Raw genomic sequence first — 20,028 nt, forward strand, 5'->3', positions numbered from 1 at the left:
GCTGAGCAGCGCTGATCTGAAGAAACCTTTGGAGAAAGAAATGGCAAAACTTAGAGAAATGAAAGAGAAACTAGAGGGAAAAGCACCCGGTAATCACTGCTTCTGTGGCCGTTCTTCAAATGCCTCTGCTTGGTTTAGATTTCTTTCATCATGCGTTTTTTTATTTTGTGCCCAGTGATGAAACCAAGGCGAATGTGAGCTCACTGAACGAGTGTTGGGTTCTTCTTGCTTTTGAATGGCAGGTAATCTTGGCAGTGCAGAGGAGGCTTTCTGCTCTGCCGTAAGGGCCTGCCGACAGAGACTTGGCTCAATCTAAATTATTCCTTTGGAGTCACAGAGGAGTAATCTTAGGAATAGAGCTTACATTGTGTGGGGGTGTGTGTGTCTGATGCAAGAAGCCCACTTTGGTCCCGCTGCTGTTCAGTGAGCCATGAGCTGTTTTCTTTTACAATCTGAGGGCTAATTCAGGTTTCTAGAAACTGAGCAACCAAGATGTGCTCATTAGGGGGAAAGTTCTAACTTCGAATCTGTTTGTACGTTTGTCTTTCACACTTATTTCTTTAATTTTTTTAAGTTTAAAATGCAATTAAGTAAAATATTAATGCAAATGAGCTAAAATGATGTTTTTTATCTTGAATTATGGCTCATCAGCAGTTCGTAAATTAACTTAGTGCTGCGGTCGTTTAATGTCGGCCTCACAGAAATGATGGGTTCACGTAGCTAATTAAAGAAAAATACAGAACTAATCTATTCTGTCGCTATTTTAATCTTTCAGCACATTGGCGTCATTTTTTTTTTTTTTTAAGAGCTTTTTCATGACTAGCTGTCAGGGAATTATAATAAATGTATGTATATATTCTTTCCCTCCCTGTAGTCGCAGTGATCAAGGCGTCAGAGCTGTGGGCTGCCATGGAGCCCGAGCTCCTTGTTACTGTCAGGACAACCCTGGAGCACACAAGTGAAGCAGAGAGAGAGCAGGAGGATGAGGAAGAGGGGGATGTGGAGGAGGAAAAATCAGAAGACGATGACGACAGAGCCACTGCGGTGAAAATCGCTCAGTACCTCCGGGTCAACAAATACAGGTGATGCCGATCACCAGTAAAAGTCGATTAGTTGTGTCACTGTTTAAGGATCGGGTCTGTGCTTTCACCTGCGCTGTCACATCCTAGAATCAGGAATATGTCGTATTTCTGCGCCCCTCTCTCTGCAGGAATGCTGTCAAGCTTTGCATAAAAGCTCACGATTGGTTCCCAGAATCAGAGATGTTTGCTGCTCTGTCCACAGTCACCCCTGAGAGTCTAATGGACACGCTGGGTTTGATTTTCAAAGGTAAAAGCTTTGTTCACTTTATTTAATGTTCACTTTCATTGGTGTGGCCATTCTGAGTTCTCTTATGGACAAAGACAACTTCACAAAAATATAAAAATAATAAAATGCACAAAGACAACTGAGATTGATCACGCCTATGAGATTGAATCGCAGATAAAAGCTTTAATTATGGTTATGAATCTAGTCTTAATTGGCACAAATATTTATGTGGTTCAAATCTGTCTATGAAGCACCAATTCATAACAAATATTCCTCTTAAAGTAATTTACAAAAGATTCATTCTAGTCATATAGATTCAAAGTCAATATGACTTTCCAGCTTGATCCTTGTTATCAAACAATGCAGTGAAGTTCAATTTATTTTTTAAACTGGTTAAAAACTTTAAGGCAGTAATGTCCAAACATTTTAATCGGCAAAATCAGCAGTTTGAAAGTACTCAGTGGCCATAATTTGCTTTTTTTTCTAATAAAAAAAACATTCAAAAAATAAAGGACAAGGTGGTGGTGGTGGTGGTGGGGGTAGAGCTTCCCACCAGTGATCAGAGACCGTTGTCTTCGATCCGTCCCTTGTCTTCCCCTTCTTTCCCTCAACCTTATTTCCTGTTAGCCTCCTGTCAAAGGCCACTTCATTTCGGTTTTTTGCAAATAAAGTTTGTTGTCTTCCCTGATGAACCACCCCACTGTCATGTCGTCCACATACTTTTTTTTTTTTTTTTGTGATCGTTTTGGCAAAAAGCATATTAGCACCTTCTTTGTTTATTGAGACGATTTCCAGATAATTTTATTTCAGATGTCAATTTATAAACAAATATTCATATTTTATCATCGGTATAATGTATTAGGACATTTGTCCTAATGTCCAAATATCGTCCACATGCCCAATGACATGGTGTGTGCTGAACCCGGCTTGGCAGTCCTGGGTCATCAGGGTGAAGAGCAGTGGGCTCAGTACGCAGGCCTGAGGTGATCCGGAGCCGACACTGGAGGTGTCTTTGCTAATCTAAACAAAAATTATTCCAAGGTCCACAAACGACCCCAAGGCCCCACTTTGGACACTCCTAATCTAGGGAAACCCAGCAGATTGCATTGAGTCTTCGGCTTGCAGCATTCACTCCTGAATGGGAGTGTATCAACACCAAACTATTGATTACATTGAGTCGTTCTCTTTGAAACAATCCCTCATATCGAGCATGCACCGTGCAACAGTGGAGAGGAAAACTCCACTTTTGACTAGAGATGATGCACCCGATACTACTGTTAAATGAACTAACCGTGTACCTTGCCATGTGAGTGACGTTATCAGGCCTGAAATAACCATTGTATACGGTTGTTGTGTTGAATACCAACCTTATCACCCCCCTCGCCACTTACGCATTACAGGTGCTGCATGTTGCAGTCGGCCTTGTTGCCGTATCAAGGTTGAAATTTTTCCCAAACATCGGACTTGGCTCGGTCCGCCACTTGCTCCATGTTGTTCTGTGATTGCTTACCGCTAGCTGCTGTGTGTGCTCTGCGTAACGGCCGTAAAATAACTGTAATTCTGTGTATGATATTAATAATAAAGAAACGACTGGATTGGCATAAATAATCTGAAATCTGATCCTAATTAGTCAATATCAATGCCAATATCTGATCTGGGTATCGGATCGGTGCGTCTCTACTTTTGATGGAACGAAACCTCCAGCAGAACCAGGATCAGTTTTAACGGCCGTTTGCCACGACCAACTGGGGGATTGAGAAAACGGATGCACACAAAAATACAGAAGCACTGATCCAGAAGTATTTTCTGTGTTTTAACAAGACATGGCTGCATGAATTTGTGTGGCAAATTTTATTTTATCCATACATGGTTGAAAATCTTCAACCTCCAAATATATACATCACCCTATCAATACGCATTTCTTGCCACGTATCGGCTTTTAGTCGTTCCTTAACCAGCTTTGATGTGTCTGAGATGATATTATTCATGCACCCTAAGCCATTAAGCCAGGCTCAAAAGTAAAGATAATTATGCTCATCCTCCGTGTACACATACCACCAGCGTGTATAATTATCTCTCAAAATGGTGAGAAAACATCTTGCTGCACTTTGACTTCCTTTAATTTTTTTTTTTTTTTACATATTGGATTTGCCTACATGACAGTATAATTTAATAAGCCTCCGTCAGAGCTATACTTCACTTCACGCTGCATGCACCACAAGTTAATGTCATCTGAGAATCTAAACAAGTAATTTAATTCAACTCAGTTAAACACTTTTCATGGTCCCCCTCAAATGCACCATCAGAGATGTGAGTTGATAGTCTGACGGTTCAATTAAAACGTCTCATTCTTCAGTAATAAGATTATGACCATTGACAGGTAAAGTGAGTATCTGCTGATCTTATTACAGGACCTATGTTCTACTGAGAAAACATTCTGGTGTTCGCATGACTCCATGTACCTGAATGTTTGTCAAAACAGGCTGACAGATCAACACAAAAAAGACTCAAGTGTTCACTCTGCCCCACACATCTATCCCCCAAAAATCAAATTCTGGGGGTATCTGCTTTGCACTAAAAGCTGTGTATGCAACCGCTGCACATACATTATGATTTAAACAGGGCAGTCAAACTTTTTTACAGTAGCAGGCCACACACTATCAGGTAGGAGGGTGCACTTATGCCGGTGCATATGATGTTATCATCATCATGTTTTAAAAAGGTAAGGTAATCTCCATTTGCATAAAATTAGTTTAATTTGAATTACTAACACCACATAAAACAGACCAGATTAGGTGAGGTCTATTCATCTTATTATTATTATTATTCACAGTTCTGTTCTAAAAACGATTGTAACATTTCTTCACGAACCAAGTCGAATTTTTATGATAAAAATACAGGGTTGGAATTTGAAATTGAATTTACATGTTGAATTTATTTCAGTCATATTACTCTTTCGAAATCTCTTATCTCAGTTTAATTTCACTTGCACTCATCACACACACAATATCATATCATCGGCGAGGATTCTAGAGACGAACACAAAATGCATCCCCTGAAAAACTTTTTGCTGCTATTATATTCTATGTAATATTGTAGATTTTTCGGAATAAAAAGCTAACAGATGTGCATAATCAAAAAATATCAGAAATACAATTATAGAGCATTCAGTATTGTAAGAAAGCCCACGCTGTTTCTGGATAAATACATTACTGTATGAGTTAAGTTCTATACCGTTTTATGCCTTTTTCCTTGTAAGTTTGAAATGTCCCATGCTCCTGAATGCACCATAGCTTTCTGACGCTCGTGAATGCATCACTGGTCTATGAACGCGGTGCTGTGCACGTTTGAACTTCCGCTTAAGACAAAGCTTTGCAGTTTCAAAACTCACGTCAGCTCTCACGGTTTTATTGCACTTTTCGGCATAACACCGGTCTGTGTTTTGATCGGAAAAGTAGCATCTCGGTTGGAACAAGGAACCCAATCACTCGTTAATGTAGCTCTCAGTGGAGACAGATGCTAAGCTGATTTTTGGGATGTATAATCGGGGAAAAGTAGGCGGCGGCAGGAGCTGCTATAGACGGCGATTTGCCGCCGTTGACAGGCTACTTTTGACTGCCCTGTTTAAAGGTTAATTATCAGGCTGCAGCGTCAGGAAGTGCTTGGTTTAGTAGACGATTTTAACTGTTTTTAGTTTGTTAAACGAGTGCAATGTGTAATTTTCCACCGTTTGCCCCAGGCTCTGATGAAGATGCTTCAGAAGACACCCAGAACTTGCCACCAACCCCACAGAAGGAGGGAGACAAAGAAGGGGAGGATGGGGAGCTGAAGAAGCAGGAGATGTTGGTGCAGTATTTGAGAGACACAGAAACATTTTCCTTACAAGTGGAAAGGGCAATATTCATCATCAACAACATGCTGTATTGGAAAACAACTTCAGGTAGATGTCCATTTGAGCATCTGTCATTTTATTTTACCAAATCTTGGTGTAGATTGTGTTTACATGAAGCTTCATCATTACATGTGTTTTTTTATTTTTTTCCTGTTTGAAGTTGTCCAAGAGGCAGTGCAGTTTTGTGTGACGGTGCACGAGTTCAGCGTTGCCAACTCTATCAGTGGAGTGAGGAAGATGTTGCCTCTGGTCTGGTCAACGGATGCTGCCATTAAAGATGCTGTTGTTCAGGCCTACAGGCGCCTGTATCTGAACCCGCAAGGAGACACGATTAGGTCTGTGGTTAAACTACTTTAAATGTAGTTCTGTGCAAAGGTTTATACAATATTTATAATGTATTATCATTTCCGTAAAATTCGTTTTCAAGGGATTAAACTAGCAATGCGAGTGGTGTTGATCGGCAACTCTTTAGACTTTCCAAGTGGGTTCTGCAACTGCTTTTTCATATGCTTTGAAATGGGGTCAGACGATAATTCAATAAGAATATATATCGATCGATAAACGTGTGTGCTTCAATAGGAAAACCACACACGTTCAATAGGAAAAACAAGTCAATAAAAGTTTAATAGAACAGTTTTTCCTTTCTTTTGCATTCTAGCCTATCATGTGGGTTAATACCGCAGTCATTACAACCTCCCAACCAATCACAAACACAGACCCAGGAACGCTTCAAAGATTTCTTTTTTTAAAAACTTAGTTTTGGTAAAAAGTTGTTTGAATAAAGGGTTGAGTTTGAATTCAAAAATAGGTCACTAAGCAACTAAATATATGTTTAGAATTTTTTAATAATTATTGATAATGATTTTTATTTTATTGATGTGCTTTTTTTCCATATTGTCCGTTGTACAGCCTATTAAGAAATGTAAAATTAGATTCTTCCTTTTGGAGAAAAATGGTGGTTTGTATTTGCCAGTGTTAATCTTTCAAAGATTCAGCTGAAGACATTTGAACAAATTATGCCTTTGATCGCTAATAGTAACAAAGTATCCCCAATTAAAAATTAGTTTTTAAATTGTTGTGTTTCAACACACTGGTTCAAACCTTGAATCACCCCTTACTTATGCATGAAAACGCCCCTAAACTCAACAGTGAAAATTGCCAGGAAATGGGAACACTGGAATTGAAATGAGTATGACAGCAAAGTCCAAACAAAAACAAACCATAGGAAGCTTTGAGAAATGTTGTTCAGGAGCACTTTTAATAATTACCAGGTAATCTGGCACCTTGGATTAGAAATGAGGAGGGATTCAACACACAACATCACTGTATCCATAACTATTTAGTGGACATTATAAAACCCATGTTAAAATAATATATATGCTAGTTGTTTGGTGTTCACTAGGCCTTTTTTGTTTATCATCTTTACTCCTGCTTTGACATATTTAATGAGGATTATAGTATCATTGATCTGTTCAGGCCCTTGCTGGTTTCTAATTGAAGCAAAGCTTGATCATTCATGAAATTGTTTTGCTTCTTGGTGACTGCTAAATATTCTGCTGCTTTCAAATAAACAAAAAAAAAAAAAACACCTTTGATATTTTTAAGTGAAAAACTTTCATCTGATCTTTTTACCAGGATGAAAGCACAGACTCTCGTCGACAACCTATCTGAACTGATGGTGGACGCATCTCTGGGTACCATCCAGTGTCTTGAGGAAATTGTGAGTAATTGTTATATGAATCATCGGATTAATTGGCAGCAGAAACATGTTTGCAGGGTTCCCGCGGATCCTTAAAAAGTCTTAAAAGGCATTGAATTCTGTAACTTAAAACTAAGGCCTTAATTGGCATTAAAATGTCTTAAATCAGTCTTTCTTAGGTCTTAAAATTGTTTACCAGATACCAAAATAGTTTATTTTAGTAGGGAAACAAAACAAAGTTTGAGAATTCAGTTCAGTAGTTGTTAAAAATATATCTGTAATTTGTCTTTTTTTAGCTTTCTTCCTATATGAAATGTTTTTAAAAAATTTAAACATGTCTACTGGGCCAGAAAGTAATGGTTTATGTTAAAATAAACATTTGGGTGAAGTTGTCGCAACCAGGTTTTTTCTTGTTTATCGTGAATTTGGTCTTAACTTTTTATTTCAAGTGGCATTAAAACGTCTTAAAAAGTCTTGAATTTAACTTGCCTTATGCTGTAGGAACCCTGTGTTTGGATAATGGTGAAAAATGTAAATATGACAAAATGTTCATTTGGGATAATTAGCATTGAGATATTTTTGGTGAGACTCTTTTTACTTGAACACATAGGGAGCTGTAACCGTGAAAATATGTCTGTAGGTGCAGGAGTTCTTTGGCAGTGGCAGCAATCTGCAGCTCACAGTAATTCAGGTCTTGTGGGAGAGATTCACCGGCAAACGAGAAAGCTCCGTCATCCAGAAGCGAGCTGCAGTGTTACTGCTTGGCATGGCAGCACGGTAAATCACAAAACACTTTTACTGTCTTCTACAACAACAAACACTTTGCATTTTTACCAATGCTGTCTTGGCTTTAACTGGGAGATTGTGTTAAAATCATTAGAATAGGAGAGTTAAAATGAAATGAAATCTGTTTAGTGCACCACAAAGAGCAGAAAAGTAAAGTTGTTAGTGCAAAGCTTCCCTTTATGATGCATCACTTGTGTAATTTCAAACTATATACTAGGGCTGAACGATTTTGGAAAATAATCTAACTGTGATTTTTTTTTTCTTTTCTTAATATTGCGATTTAATGCAATTTTTTTTTTCAAGTTTATTTTATCATGTGTTTTTAAATGTATACAAACAACAAATCATTTTGTTTCCTCGCCGTGCGGATTAGTTGCTAAAAGACCCACAGCATCTAAACTTGGTGCAGAAATGATTGCGTTCTGCCTACAATATATTTCAACCAAAATTGCAATTTTCACTTTTCTCTGCATTAACCACAAGCAACAAAAATGGCCTCTAAATAAATCTGTTTGTAAATAAAGACTATTTAAAACAAGAACTCTTAATGTTTCTATTGATAGGAGTATTATTCAAGAGAACAGCTTTTAATTTAATTGGAAATCAATCCTTGTTGAACATAAAGTGCAAAGTCCAACCAAAAAGCAAGTATATGTATTAAACAGATTGACCTGTACTTAATGCTATGTATGATTATATAAACTCTAAAACAAGTAATAAAATTAGATTATCTCACTGCTGCAACTGTCTTCCCTTCCATGTGGAAGAAAACCCACTTCACACATTTTACCAACACCTAATGGACGTGTCTGATTCCCTAATTGTTACATAGCCACAAATTGCAGACCTCTGCGATTTGGAAATTGCGTTGTTTTTTTAAACCGCGATTATATTGAAAATGCGATTAATTTTTCAGCCCTACTATATACGTGAATGAGTGAATTAAAGTGTCTCGTATTATATTTTGAAAAAGTGTCCTCTTTACGATATTTTGACAATATATGTTCCTAAACGTGTATTCAGCATTACATGCTGAATACATTTATTTATTTTTTTATTTTATTTTATTTATTTATCGCCTCTCCCCAAAAAAATCTAATCTTAAAAAAATTGTAAATTCAAATTAACCAATTTATCGCCCAGCCCTAGTCTGCTTTTGTCTGGGGGAATAAATGGCTGACCTCAGGTTTATTTTGTGCTGGTTGTATAGCATTATGTTGCTTATTAATAAGAAGGGAAATAAATGAGGCTTCTGCCCACTGACTTCTTGCTGGTTGTGCACCATAAATCTTATTTTCTGTTTAATAAAATTGTATTAATTATTGTTTAGAATCATATTTGCCCTGTTTAGTGGAAGACATGAAAGGCGGATCAGTATGTCAAACGAAGAAATTGGGTTTTACATTTCAGTTGCACTTTAACTCAAATGTCAGCTGTATCTTTAGAGGACATTTTATCTGTTTGAATACCCAGCAATTATTTCATGTGTACTCACATTTGTTGACCTAAATGTTTAACTGGTGGGTGGTGGGTGGGGGCAGCATGTTGCCGTTGTGAGGCGAGCAGGTTTGTGGTAAAAATGTATATAAAATCAGATCTGTTCCTGCCTGAATAACAGCACTTCTCTTTACATTTCAGCCCTGCCTCAGCTACTTGACATTCTGCAAATCCTCATTAGTCAGAATACAAGCCCAGCCTCTGCTCCTCTTCATTGTAATTGAAGTCACGACATTAGAACTAGGCTTCTTGCCAGGACATTTTTGTATTTTACTTTATTTCTATATGTATCTTTATCCTTATATGTAAAATATAATGTTCTCCCCCCGTTGCATCTACCTCCAAGAACAGTTGCTTTGGGGAAGGGTGAGCAAGCGCGTGAGAGAGTAAAGGGTATTTGCAGTCCACCCACACTGCCTCTTCTCCTGATCCAGCATCAGCAGCGTTTATAACCTATTAAACCTTCTGTGCTTCTTCTAACCCGTCCTCCTACATGTAATATTTGGGCACAGCCTAGAACTGGCGAAACCAGCACAGAGCAGCTGGGGTCGTGCGGGGCAGCGTTATTACCTGACTTTGCATAAAGACGAGATCATTTGGTATTCAAGAAAACATACTTGAGTTCTCGTTTTAACAAGTATTTCTGCTTTGTATGAAACTAACAGGGCAGAGAGAGAAGTCGTGCTCAGCAACTTGGACACTCTTTGTTCTGTGGCTCTGGGAGAAAAAGTGACTGAAGACTTTTTGCTTGCAAGAGACACGGCGATCACCATTTGCAGCATTACTGATCATGTCCGGGTAAGCTTACGTAAACCAGCTTTTGTCTTTATGTTTGATCAATACTTAACTGACGTCTGGGGGATTAAAGCATCCCTGAAAAGCAAAATTTCATAAATTGTTCAAAAAGCTCCCAGCCAGATCGGATTTAAGTTTTCGAACACCCCCAAGTTTCTCATAAAGAATCTTAAAAGCCGCCAATCCGAGATTATATGTGAAGACATAATATATAACTGAAGTTTAAAAAAGAAACTGGCCAGTATAAAAGTTTTTTTATATATATATATATATATATATATATATATATATATATATATATATATATATATATATATATATATATATATATATATATATATATATTTTTTTTTTTTTTTTTTTTATATCGTATTTTTATAAGTTACCTCTATTATTTAGAAATGTATTTTACACAATCCAAGACTAAAAAACTGACATTTAATCTGGTAAAACAACTCATTCAATACCACAGGTGCATCCACAATCAGCTGAATAACATGAAACATTCCTGGGAGGTTGAAGGGGGTAAATTAGCATAACAAGCCACTGACTCCTACCCAGAAAGTTCTCGTCAGCCCATTAAAAGTTGTCAAAATGAAGCTGAAATTAGTCCTTGAGCGTAGCGGTGCTACGTGTTAAGCTAACAGTATAATGTGGATGTTTCAGAGCACCACGTTTGCTGCTCTATGAAATGGAGGCGGGTTTGGGTTTGCTTTTCTGATTGGCTACACGTCACATTCAACAGGCTGCCTGCTCGTTTGTCCTCGGGGGGGCATCCTAGGATATCGGGGCAAGTTAAGGCCCATTCATACCTCACGTAAAAGACGGATACGTGTGGAGTATTTCATACGTTCTAACCGTCGATTTCGTCCGTATTTTGACACGAAAATTGGGAGCTTACGATTACGGACGAAACGGATCAATACGGAGCAATACTACTGGAAGAGGTGGGCGCGCTGTTGGGTTTGTAGTACAAAATGTCAACAAAATCACGAAGAAGGTTAGAATTCTGGGCTTTAAACAATGGCGGGTTTTGAGGAACGACTTTAGGAGATTGTCCGCAACTACCCACATTTATATGATGTGTCGTGTCCGGGGCACAGGGACAAACAAAAAGTTATGAATAGCTTTCAGGAAATCTGGGAGGCTCTGGGCAGATGTCGTGAAGTCCAAGTGGGCCGCAATGCGGTACCGCGCACGTGACGTCACCGTCTCAAGAGCAACGCCCCTTTTGCCGCTTAGGTAGGGCATACAGGAGAGAACGCATACAGGAGAGAACGCACGGATAACAGATATGACCGACTTTACAGCCGTTAAACTTTCCCAAGACGATGTCCCAGGCACACGGTTTACTGGTCGCACTGTCGAAGAACACACCAACCTTCAGCTCAAACGATGGCTTGAGGTTAGAGGGTTTAAAAAGACTGGAAAACTGGCCGAGTTGATGAACGGTAAGCTTTGTTTTTTTTTTTCCTGCGCGGCGATCACGGCAGCGTCGGCCGTTTTTTTTGTTGTTGTTTGCAATCACCGTCCAGGAATGGGTATATGTTTAATGTTTGTCTCATTTGAAATGTTTTTGAGTAAGCCTGGTAGCAGGCTATCATGTTAGCGCCTGCTACCATGATAGCCTATATTCTGTCATGGTAGCAGGCGCTTCATTATTAACATGTCGGCCACCAAAATACTCTTACCTTGACTTGATGTCGCTGGAATTGGGTCAGGATGTTCTTCGGTTGTGCCCTTTCCTCCAACAAAATGCTTGCTACATATGTACTTGAATTTGGTAACTTTTTCCGGGTTGAACTGTTGTGTAGGCCGGCCGCCCCGGTGTTCCAAGCACACACATTTCTCCTTGGCAGTCTTGAAGAAAACATCCTTCATATACGGCCGATCAGCGTACCTCGAGTCGCTGTTGCACGTTCCATAGCAACAATGTTTAAAAACCATGGTCTTAGATTTGGAAAAAGCATTTGTTTACCGAGTAAAACCAAGGGTAACGCACGTCTCTTTTACAGCGACACAGCGGCGGACTATGCAAGCATGCCCTACTGCGTACCACGTGATGTGACGTCATCGTGACGTTGTGTTTCTAAAAATAGCTCGCGCGCGGTACCGCATTAGGGAGCGCCCAGCACTGCCACCTACAGGAAATATTGGTTATTGCGCACCTCAACGGACGGAGGTATGAAGGAGTCAACGGATAGAACGTACGGACAGAAATACGGACGTGTAGGCCAAAGTAGGGTATGAATGGGCCTTTAATCCAACATGTTGAATATCCCCGATTTGAGGTTGTAGCGATCCTGGCGTTCCACCGAACGGACCGCTCTTAACACACCACACATGACAGGATTATCTTAAGGGACACAGCAATAATCGCCGCCTCTCGGAAGGGGGAGATCGGAGGGGAAAACGGGGCTAAAAATCCTGCCGTGTGAACCAGCCTTTAGCTAGTGCTAGCTGTTATTAGCTTCACAAATTTGAAAGTTTAAATTGATCCTGTGTTGCTTTGTTTTCTATCGTTTAGCAATCAAAGGGGGCTCCATTCAGACTCCCCCAGGACCACCAGCTGTTCACCTGCCTTACACAGGCTGTTGCTGAGGGTAAACAGTGCGCCCTAAGTTTAGACATTTTCTTCACAATGTTTTTTTGTTCTGTTTTCTCTCCACGCACAGTTTCAGTTTCTTCCTCTAATGTTTCTGTCTTCACTGTGTTTGCCCAAGGTGTGGTGATGGAAGACCCTTACTGGCAGAGCTTTATGGAGCAGGCCGTCCGACTCATCTACTTCCTGGCAGAATCCCCAGACCAGCTGTGCTCCAGGCTGCTCCAGCGAAGCGCCCGACTCTTACTTGATCAGATCACCGAGGGCGATGAAGTCAACAAGGATGTTAGCCAAATGCATGATGGATCTCAAGTCTCCACTGACCAAGAGGAACAAGGTTAGACCACTTGTCTAGAGTTAAAAGTGCTGAAATGAGTTGATGTCTACAGAATGCTATTAGACTTGTTCCTGTAGTTCCTCTTAATCACACACGGCCAAATGGGTTTTTCTCCCCTGCAGTGAACTGTGTGTGTCTGGCCCAGCTGCTGGCTCTCTGTGGATGCGTTGCTTTTTGGCAGGTGTCTCATCTGGAGCGCAGTGTGAGCGCTGAGCTGCGGAGGAGGAGAGGAGAGACAGAAGAGAGGGAGGAGAAGGAGAAAAGACCAGGCAGTAAAGCTAAGGTAATGAGCTGCTGTACAGCTGGTCCACTCTAGACAATAGAGTTCTTGGGAAGTGGGAGACAAACCCACTAATAATTTTTGCTGTACAAATGTCTCTCTGCCAAATTATAAAGGTTATTGTATGTCAGCAGCATTATATAATATCTAATTAGACTCTCATACTAGATATAAAACCAAGAGATCTTGTTTTAGATCAATTTGTTTAAATAAAATATTAAAATGGATTTAGTGAGAGAACAAAGTTTTGCATTATTTATTTTAATATTTGTAGCTTTTAGTGTTTTTAATTGTAATTTGAATATCTCTATTGGAAAGTAGATTTGCAGTATGCCCACATAAGAGATCACCTCAATAACAGCTCTTAAACCAAAACGACTCCTAAATTAAAGTTATATTTAACTCAGATAAGCTGTCAAGTAAATTACGTCATTTCATTTTTTTTATATAGGTCTTTAATTTCAATGTCTTAAAGACTTTTTAAAACGTGCTTACACTTTATCAAGACCAATTCCCACCAGTTTTAATGTGAATTAATTTATATAGCACATTAAAAACAAAAGTTAATGTAGAAAACTAGTTTAATAGCAGTGCCATTTATTGCTGAACCCAGAAATATTGGGTAGATTTGCAATCAAAATTACTTTTATTCAACCAAGAAGCTTGTTTTTGATGGGAAATTAGACGGGCTTCTCTGAAAAATGGGTTTCAGTTTTCAGAAAGTTTCCATAATTTCCTTAAAACAAGATGTCGAAAGACATCCGGTTTATTAATTCCGGTCGATATAATTTAATTACGATATTGATATAAACAAAATAAAAGCCTCAGAAAGACTGCAAGGAATGCCCACAACTGATGCCTCAAAAAACTTTATTTTGTAGAGGCATGTTTATAAAACTAATATAACATTTTAGAAAAATTTGCTTTAAAAAATAAAACACATAAAACCCAGAACGTCAGTCAGTGACACATGTTGTAATCATAGACTATAATGTATATTGAAATATTGCAATATCACCTTTTATTGAATGAAGTTCTACCGTGATATGTATTGATATTGAATTATTGTCCACCTCTAAAGTATTTGTATATATTTATAGGAGCATGCACTTTCCAACTTCAGCTTCCCACTCACATCTAAAAGCCCATCAGGATATAAACTCATCCACAACACACCCATGGCGCTGCTTCTGAATCAGTGAATCATAAGGCAATTTAGTTTAGTGCCCGGCAATAAATCAATAACAATATTTCATTAAGGAACAGAAAATGATTGCAATTATAAAAGTATGCTTAAAATTCAGTAAGCCCAACAATACAAGGGGCCTAACAGAGCGGTCATCGTGACCCGTTATGTAAACTCTCCTAACAGAAGAGTTGAAACCAGTCACGTTAAAAAAAACAAATAAATAAATGAAAAAGAAAATGGGTTTTGTAGATCAATATATTACTAGTTTAAAAAGTAGTGTTTTTTTTGTTGTTGTTTTTTTTTACATGCAGTCCAAAAAAAAAGGAGGAAAAAAGAAGGAAAAAAAGAGAAAAAAAGCAATCCATACTGTCACATTTCTTCTGGGAATTCAGTGTTTGGTTTGCGTTAATTCTTAAGATGTCTCATTTAAATAGCCTTTTCATTTTGTGTTGAAACAGATCCTAGAGACTTGTTTATTTATTTTAAAACTATATTGTGACAATTATTGCAATTGTTCATTAGAAAATAATAGTTGGGGGTTTCTTTTTTCATAAACAAGTTAAAAGCTAAAACACGAACCTCATCCACGCTGATGTATGAGAGTCTTTCCAGAGTGCTTCTCTGCAGGGAAGCTTGATAATGAGTTTCAGTTTAGTGACACTGACAAGATGAATGACAGCTCATAATTGCTCAGCACATCAGATAAAAGTAGGGTGGATGTGCCCTTAATTAGCTAGGTTTTTATTTTATTTTTTATTTCTTAAATCTGTTTTGTTACTTTTGTCATAAAAGTCAAAGATTGAACTTGATGCTGTCTTAAGGGAATGTTTCTGGTGTTGAATTCTGCATAGTAGGCATATATAGTGTGCTTATATTTAACCTTTGTATAAACAATAAAGAAACTGAATAATTAAGCACATGGTTGATAATGAGGCTTTAGCATAGCGGTGGGTAGCCACCAGGAAAGAATTGAACAATTCAGTGCTGTGGCTCTTCAGCCATGAATGGAGTTTATTAAGCCTTCATTTCATATCTCTAACATTAAAGACATGTACTTTAATGTTAAGGATCTCCTTTTTCTTTAACTCGCTATTTTAAGGTGCTAAACTGTTTCTTCAAAAAACTATCATTTCACACATTTGCTTAGTCTGGACTCAGTTAACAGAAAGTGTAGATAAGGCTTGGATAGGTATGAGATTCTCGTGATGTGAAGTAAAAATACTAAGGATTCATCACATCAAGTTATTTACTCGAAGATTTAAGACAAAAGTGTTCAACATTAGCTCGCCAACTAGCTCATAATTTAGACTACATTTAAAGTGGTGTTGACATAGTGATGACTTCCTTGCTGTGATTGTCCACATTTTTTGCTACCAATTATGTTTTCATTTAAAATGGAACCTGCTGTTCTCTAAGCGTAAGACAAACGCAGTAGCCTTTTTCAGCCAGCTGACTGGCAGTGTGTAGTTTGTATGCTTCAGTCACAAATTAGAATGCCATTTTTATTAAGACTTAAGAATATTAGCTCTTTTTAAACTACAAGTTAATAAAATATTGATCCCAGTAACTGGCTTATGCCTAGCTCTGATATACAGAAAATATTTCCAGTTTGAAATTGTATTTGTGTGTTTGGACTTTATTAACCTCTACTTAAAGTAAAGTGAGGTTTCAGCTTGGGTATAGCTAGAATAAGTTTGTTTAAAGAGGTGTTTTTGAGCTTTTGTGGAGCTGTTTTGCTGAGTTTGTTCTTATTTCAGCAGGTGGCCAATGAAAGCACCATGGAGGATGAACTCGGGTTGATTGGTGCCTCTGCTGAAGACACAGAAGCAGAGCTAATCAGGAAAATCTGCGAAACAGAATTGCTGGCTGGTAAGTTAAAGGCTCCTTTTTCCTGTATCATCTCCAGCTGCATTTAAAACAACTTTTATTTATTTTATAAAAATGCCTCTCATCTCTATCTGTTTAGAGGAGAACCTGCTGAGTGTGTTCCTTCCTCTGCTGGTGAAAGTCTGCAGTTCCCGAGGGCGCTACTCCCACCCTCAGCTCACCACCGCTGCCTGTTTGGCACTGTCTCAGTACATGATGATCAGGTATATAACACTGCAGAATTAACATTAACACACCGTTCCACCATTGTCTCAACCTTGGTCAGTAGGGGAAAATGACTATTTCACTTTTCTCCCTTAAAACTAAGACGATTTAAACAGTTTTTGAATATTTCACAAGGGGGAAAAAAACCTCTTCTGGAAACTGAAGATTACCTCCCAACACTCTCGTTAAGTTAATACTGTTTTAGACTAAATTGGGGACGCTACAAGCGGCATTTATTTGAAGGAGGCAACTGCAAGTCAGCTGCAACCAGTTAATATCAACTTGTTCAAATTCCTATATAATTGGTGAAAATGTTTGTTTTGTGTTATAAGCACCCGAGTGCTACAATGATACATATTAATTATAAACTAAGATTCACCTTTTTTCTATAATGCAGCAGCATTTTTGTTGGTTTTTCTTTTTTCAAATGAATAGCTTGTCCCTTTTTTATTGAAATATTGTCGTAAAATGCTGTTAAACAGTATTTTTTGTCAAGGTTATTACATCAAGTTTGTTAGGATTGGCAATATAGCAAATATAATTTCACATCTCTTTTTCTTGTAAATTATCCCTTTTGAAAAACAAGAAAATGAAGCCAGAGTCTATTTCTGAAGATGTTTATCAGTTCTCATTATTATTCCCCAGCTTGTCGAGCATAATCTGTATTTAACACATTAGCACACTTAACTCGTGAAATAAACTGAGTTGGCACGATACAGAAAATGTCCAACTCAATATCGATTCCCAGAAAAGATATTTGATACTTAATACCATTTTCAATACCATGGGGATATTTAAAGGCATAAAAAATTTGTATTAACATGAAAAACTGACCTTTTTTTAATCTCTGCATGAAACATGCTTTCTCAACAGAGTCACAGATTCTAGTTAGATAAGTGTGCCAATAAATGCTAAATAAATAACCCAAATATAACACATGTCTTATGGCATGCTAGCCACAGTCAGTTACATTAGTAATACGTTTAATGTATTAAATTATGTACGCCATATTTAATTTATTAACCTGTCGGAAATCATCATGAAGGCCAGGGTGTCGATTCTTGAGATATTTGGCCAAGTTCGTTGTGCTGCTTGATTTCTTTGCCACCACCTTAAAGCACTGCTTGCACACAAACATGTGAAAATCTTTCAGTTTCCCTTCTCCTTTTGCCTGGTACACTAAAATATTTTGTATCAATACCATGCCATATTAGTATTGTATGCAGCGTTTGAGTATCAATACTTTTGACAACCCTGACTGGGTCTCCGTTTTGCTTACCTGGGGGGGAAAAAAATCAAGAACAACACTAAGCTGTACCACTTGGTACATGGTAGGGATGGAAAACAATGAGAATAATGTATCAGCTTAAACACACAACTCATCCAGCATTCAGATGTGTTTCCAAGCAGCAAGGATACTTACTGTAAACTGTTTTCATTAGCTTTGAAATAAGCTATTTGAAGCTCAGAGCACTTTCCACACTGAGGCTGTTAATGCAAAGCTTTTGCTGTTTTGAAGCTATAAAACGGAGAATAATAATAATCCCTTCTGTTATTTGCGGCTGTGCTGCAGAGTTCAAACAGACCCCATGATACAGTCCTGGTAGTCCAATAAATCTGACTAGCTGGTAACAAGCTGAACAGACAACTTTTCTGAAGACTGCAGCTAGAAGGCATGTAGGAGATGGCTCCTCTTGTTTCCTTCTGCATGTAGCGAGGACATTCAGGACATTACGTTGTTATAGTAAAATTACAGCTACATTTAATATTTTGAGGTTTTTACCGTTTGAAAACGTCATATTTTATTTAGTGTACTTTCTCTGTTCTTCCTAACTAGTAGCCACCACGAAACAAAACTGATGTCTTCATAAAGAACCCCAATGGTCTCTGCGTTGTCAGAATAGATCGACCATGTGTCCTAATGCCTCACAAACTAGTGATTTAATGTTCCTACCCCCACATGAAAGTTTCTTGACTTGTTTGTACTATCTCCAATTATTGCCACTTTTCTTCCGTTTTCTTTTTTTTTTTGCTTGATTACATTAACCTTTTGAGTCTAATTGCAATTATTAAAGGGCACTTTTTTCCTTGACACTTCTCAAATGATTGCTGATTACCATTATTCTGTGTTTTGGGCAAAAATTGGACAAATCTTAACCCTAATAACAAACGCTTCGGCAATATTTAGTTGAGACGGATATGCAATGTGACCTTTCTGAAATACAACGATATGCTGTCCACCACCGCAGGATTTGTCTTCTGAACTCATTTGTTTAGTGAAACAGATTCCCATCTCTTAATCTAAAATACTAGTCTTTTATCCCGTCTTCAATTTCACCATGAATATTTGGTAACGATCCATCTTTGGGGGACAGTTGCACCGTAGGTGTTAATAGCAGGAGAATTTGACGAATTTCAAAGGCCTAAACACCAAGTAACATTTGGACTGCTTGGAGTTTTCAACAGTGAGAACGGAGCCACTTTGATTAATTTATTTTCCAGTGTTAAATGAGCTTCCCAGAATACAGGAAAAACATATTTGAAACTGAAAGAAGGGAAAGCTTTTAACCTTTGACGTACGAGCATGAAGTAAAAATTATTTTTCCTTTTTAAGTAGATTCTTGATGCAGACATGCCTGCTGCTGAAAATTATCTTAATTTAGTCTACAGCATATGCACTGAATAATTGCTTGTCTCCTTTTGCATGAATTACTGCCTCAGTTCAGTGTGACACAGAGGTTATTGGGAAGCAAAGGTTGTTGTAGCTCATCTGCATAGTTTGATCTGGTTTCTCTCATCTTCCTCCTGACACAATCCTCCAGAACTCCTCTGTGGGTCTTTGGTCTGGCCAGTCTGCTGGCATATAAAGCCGTGGTCTTTAAACCAAATTTGCCAAGAAAGCTTCTGGGAGAGTTTCCTTTGGACAGATGAAACAAAACTGGATCATCAGCTCACGTCTTCAGTTTAAAAAAAATACTTTATGAGGAGAACCCTGGTCATTGAGACACAAAGGGGGAGTGGTGGCCTGGTGGTTAGAGCACAGAGCTTTGGTCCCAGAGCACTGCAAAAACAGAACTTAAAATAAGTAAAATGTTCTTAAAATTTGTGTATTTGATCTTGATTTGAGCAGGTAAATAAGATGATTTGCCAATGCAACAAGATTTTTGACCTTAAAATAGGAACAACTCATCTCCATCATCTTATTTCAAGTGCAGGATGTCTAATTATCTTATATTAGGGGTCAAATACTCATTCCATTAGCAAATAATCTTATTTACCTGCTCAAATCAAAGACAAATACACTAACTTTAAGAACATTTTACTTATTTTTAGATCTGTTTTTGCAGTGAGGTTCTGAGTTCAACTCCCACAAGCTGCCATTCTGGGTCCCTGAGCAAGACCCTAACCCCCAATTGCTCCCCAGGTGCCGCACAGTCACTGCTCCCCAAGGGGATGGTTTAAGATGCAGAAGTGAATTTCTCCATCGTGAGATCAATTAAGTTAAATTATTCAATTATTATTATTCAAATGTACTTCTAGTAATATATTGAA

The 20,028-nt window shown here is 38.1% G+C and overlaps 1 protein-coding gene and 1 non-coding gene across 3 annotated transcripts in view; both read left to right on the plus strand.

Annotated features, from left to right (window-relative positions):
* Positions 1-20,028, plus strand: part of ncapd2 (non-SMC condensin I complex, subunit D2) — a 41,908-nt gene that overhangs the window by 9,117 nt on the left and 12,763 nt on the right. The window contains exons 12-24 of one of the 2 annotated variants that reach the window (XM_036135129.1): positions 2-89; positions 875-1,082; positions 1,211-1,329; positions 5,048-5,248; positions 5,361-5,535; positions 6,836-6,920; positions 7,540-7,676; positions 9,848-9,980; positions 12,505-12,580; positions 12,701-12,916; positions 13,039-13,199; positions 16,146-16,254; positions 16,352-16,475. In XM_036135129.1, the coding sequence (XP_035991022.1) occupies positions 2-89; positions 875-1,082; positions 1,211-1,329; positions 5,048-5,248; positions 5,361-5,535; positions 6,836-6,920; positions 7,540-7,676; positions 9,848-9,980; positions 12,505-12,580; positions 12,701-12,916; positions 13,039-13,199; positions 16,146-16,254; positions 16,352-16,475 (1,832 nt within the window). Of the gene's footprint in view, position 1; positions 90-874; positions 1,083-1,210; positions 1,330-5,047; positions 5,249-5,360; positions 5,536-6,835; positions 6,921-7,539; positions 7,677-9,847; positions 9,981-12,504; positions 12,581-12,700; positions 12,917-13,038; positions 13,200-16,142; positions 16,255-16,351; positions 16,476-20,028 lie in introns of both variants that reach the window. The other variant, XM_036135128.1, reaches the window with a different exon arrangement.
* On the plus strand, positions 170-461 carry LOC118562737. The gene has a single exon (XR_004930798.1). It is a non-coding gene; the product is annotated as a small nucleolar RNA U85 (small nucleolar RNA).

The sequence above is a fragment of the Fundulus heteroclitus genome, chromosome 3 (assembly GCF_011125445.2).
Source record: "Fundulus heteroclitus isolate FHET01 chromosome 3, MU-UCD_Fhet_4.1, whole genome shotgun sequence".
Classification (NCBI taxonomy): Eukaryota; Metazoa; Chordata; class Actinopteri; order Cyprinodontiformes; family Fundulidae; genus Fundulus; species Fundulus heteroclitus.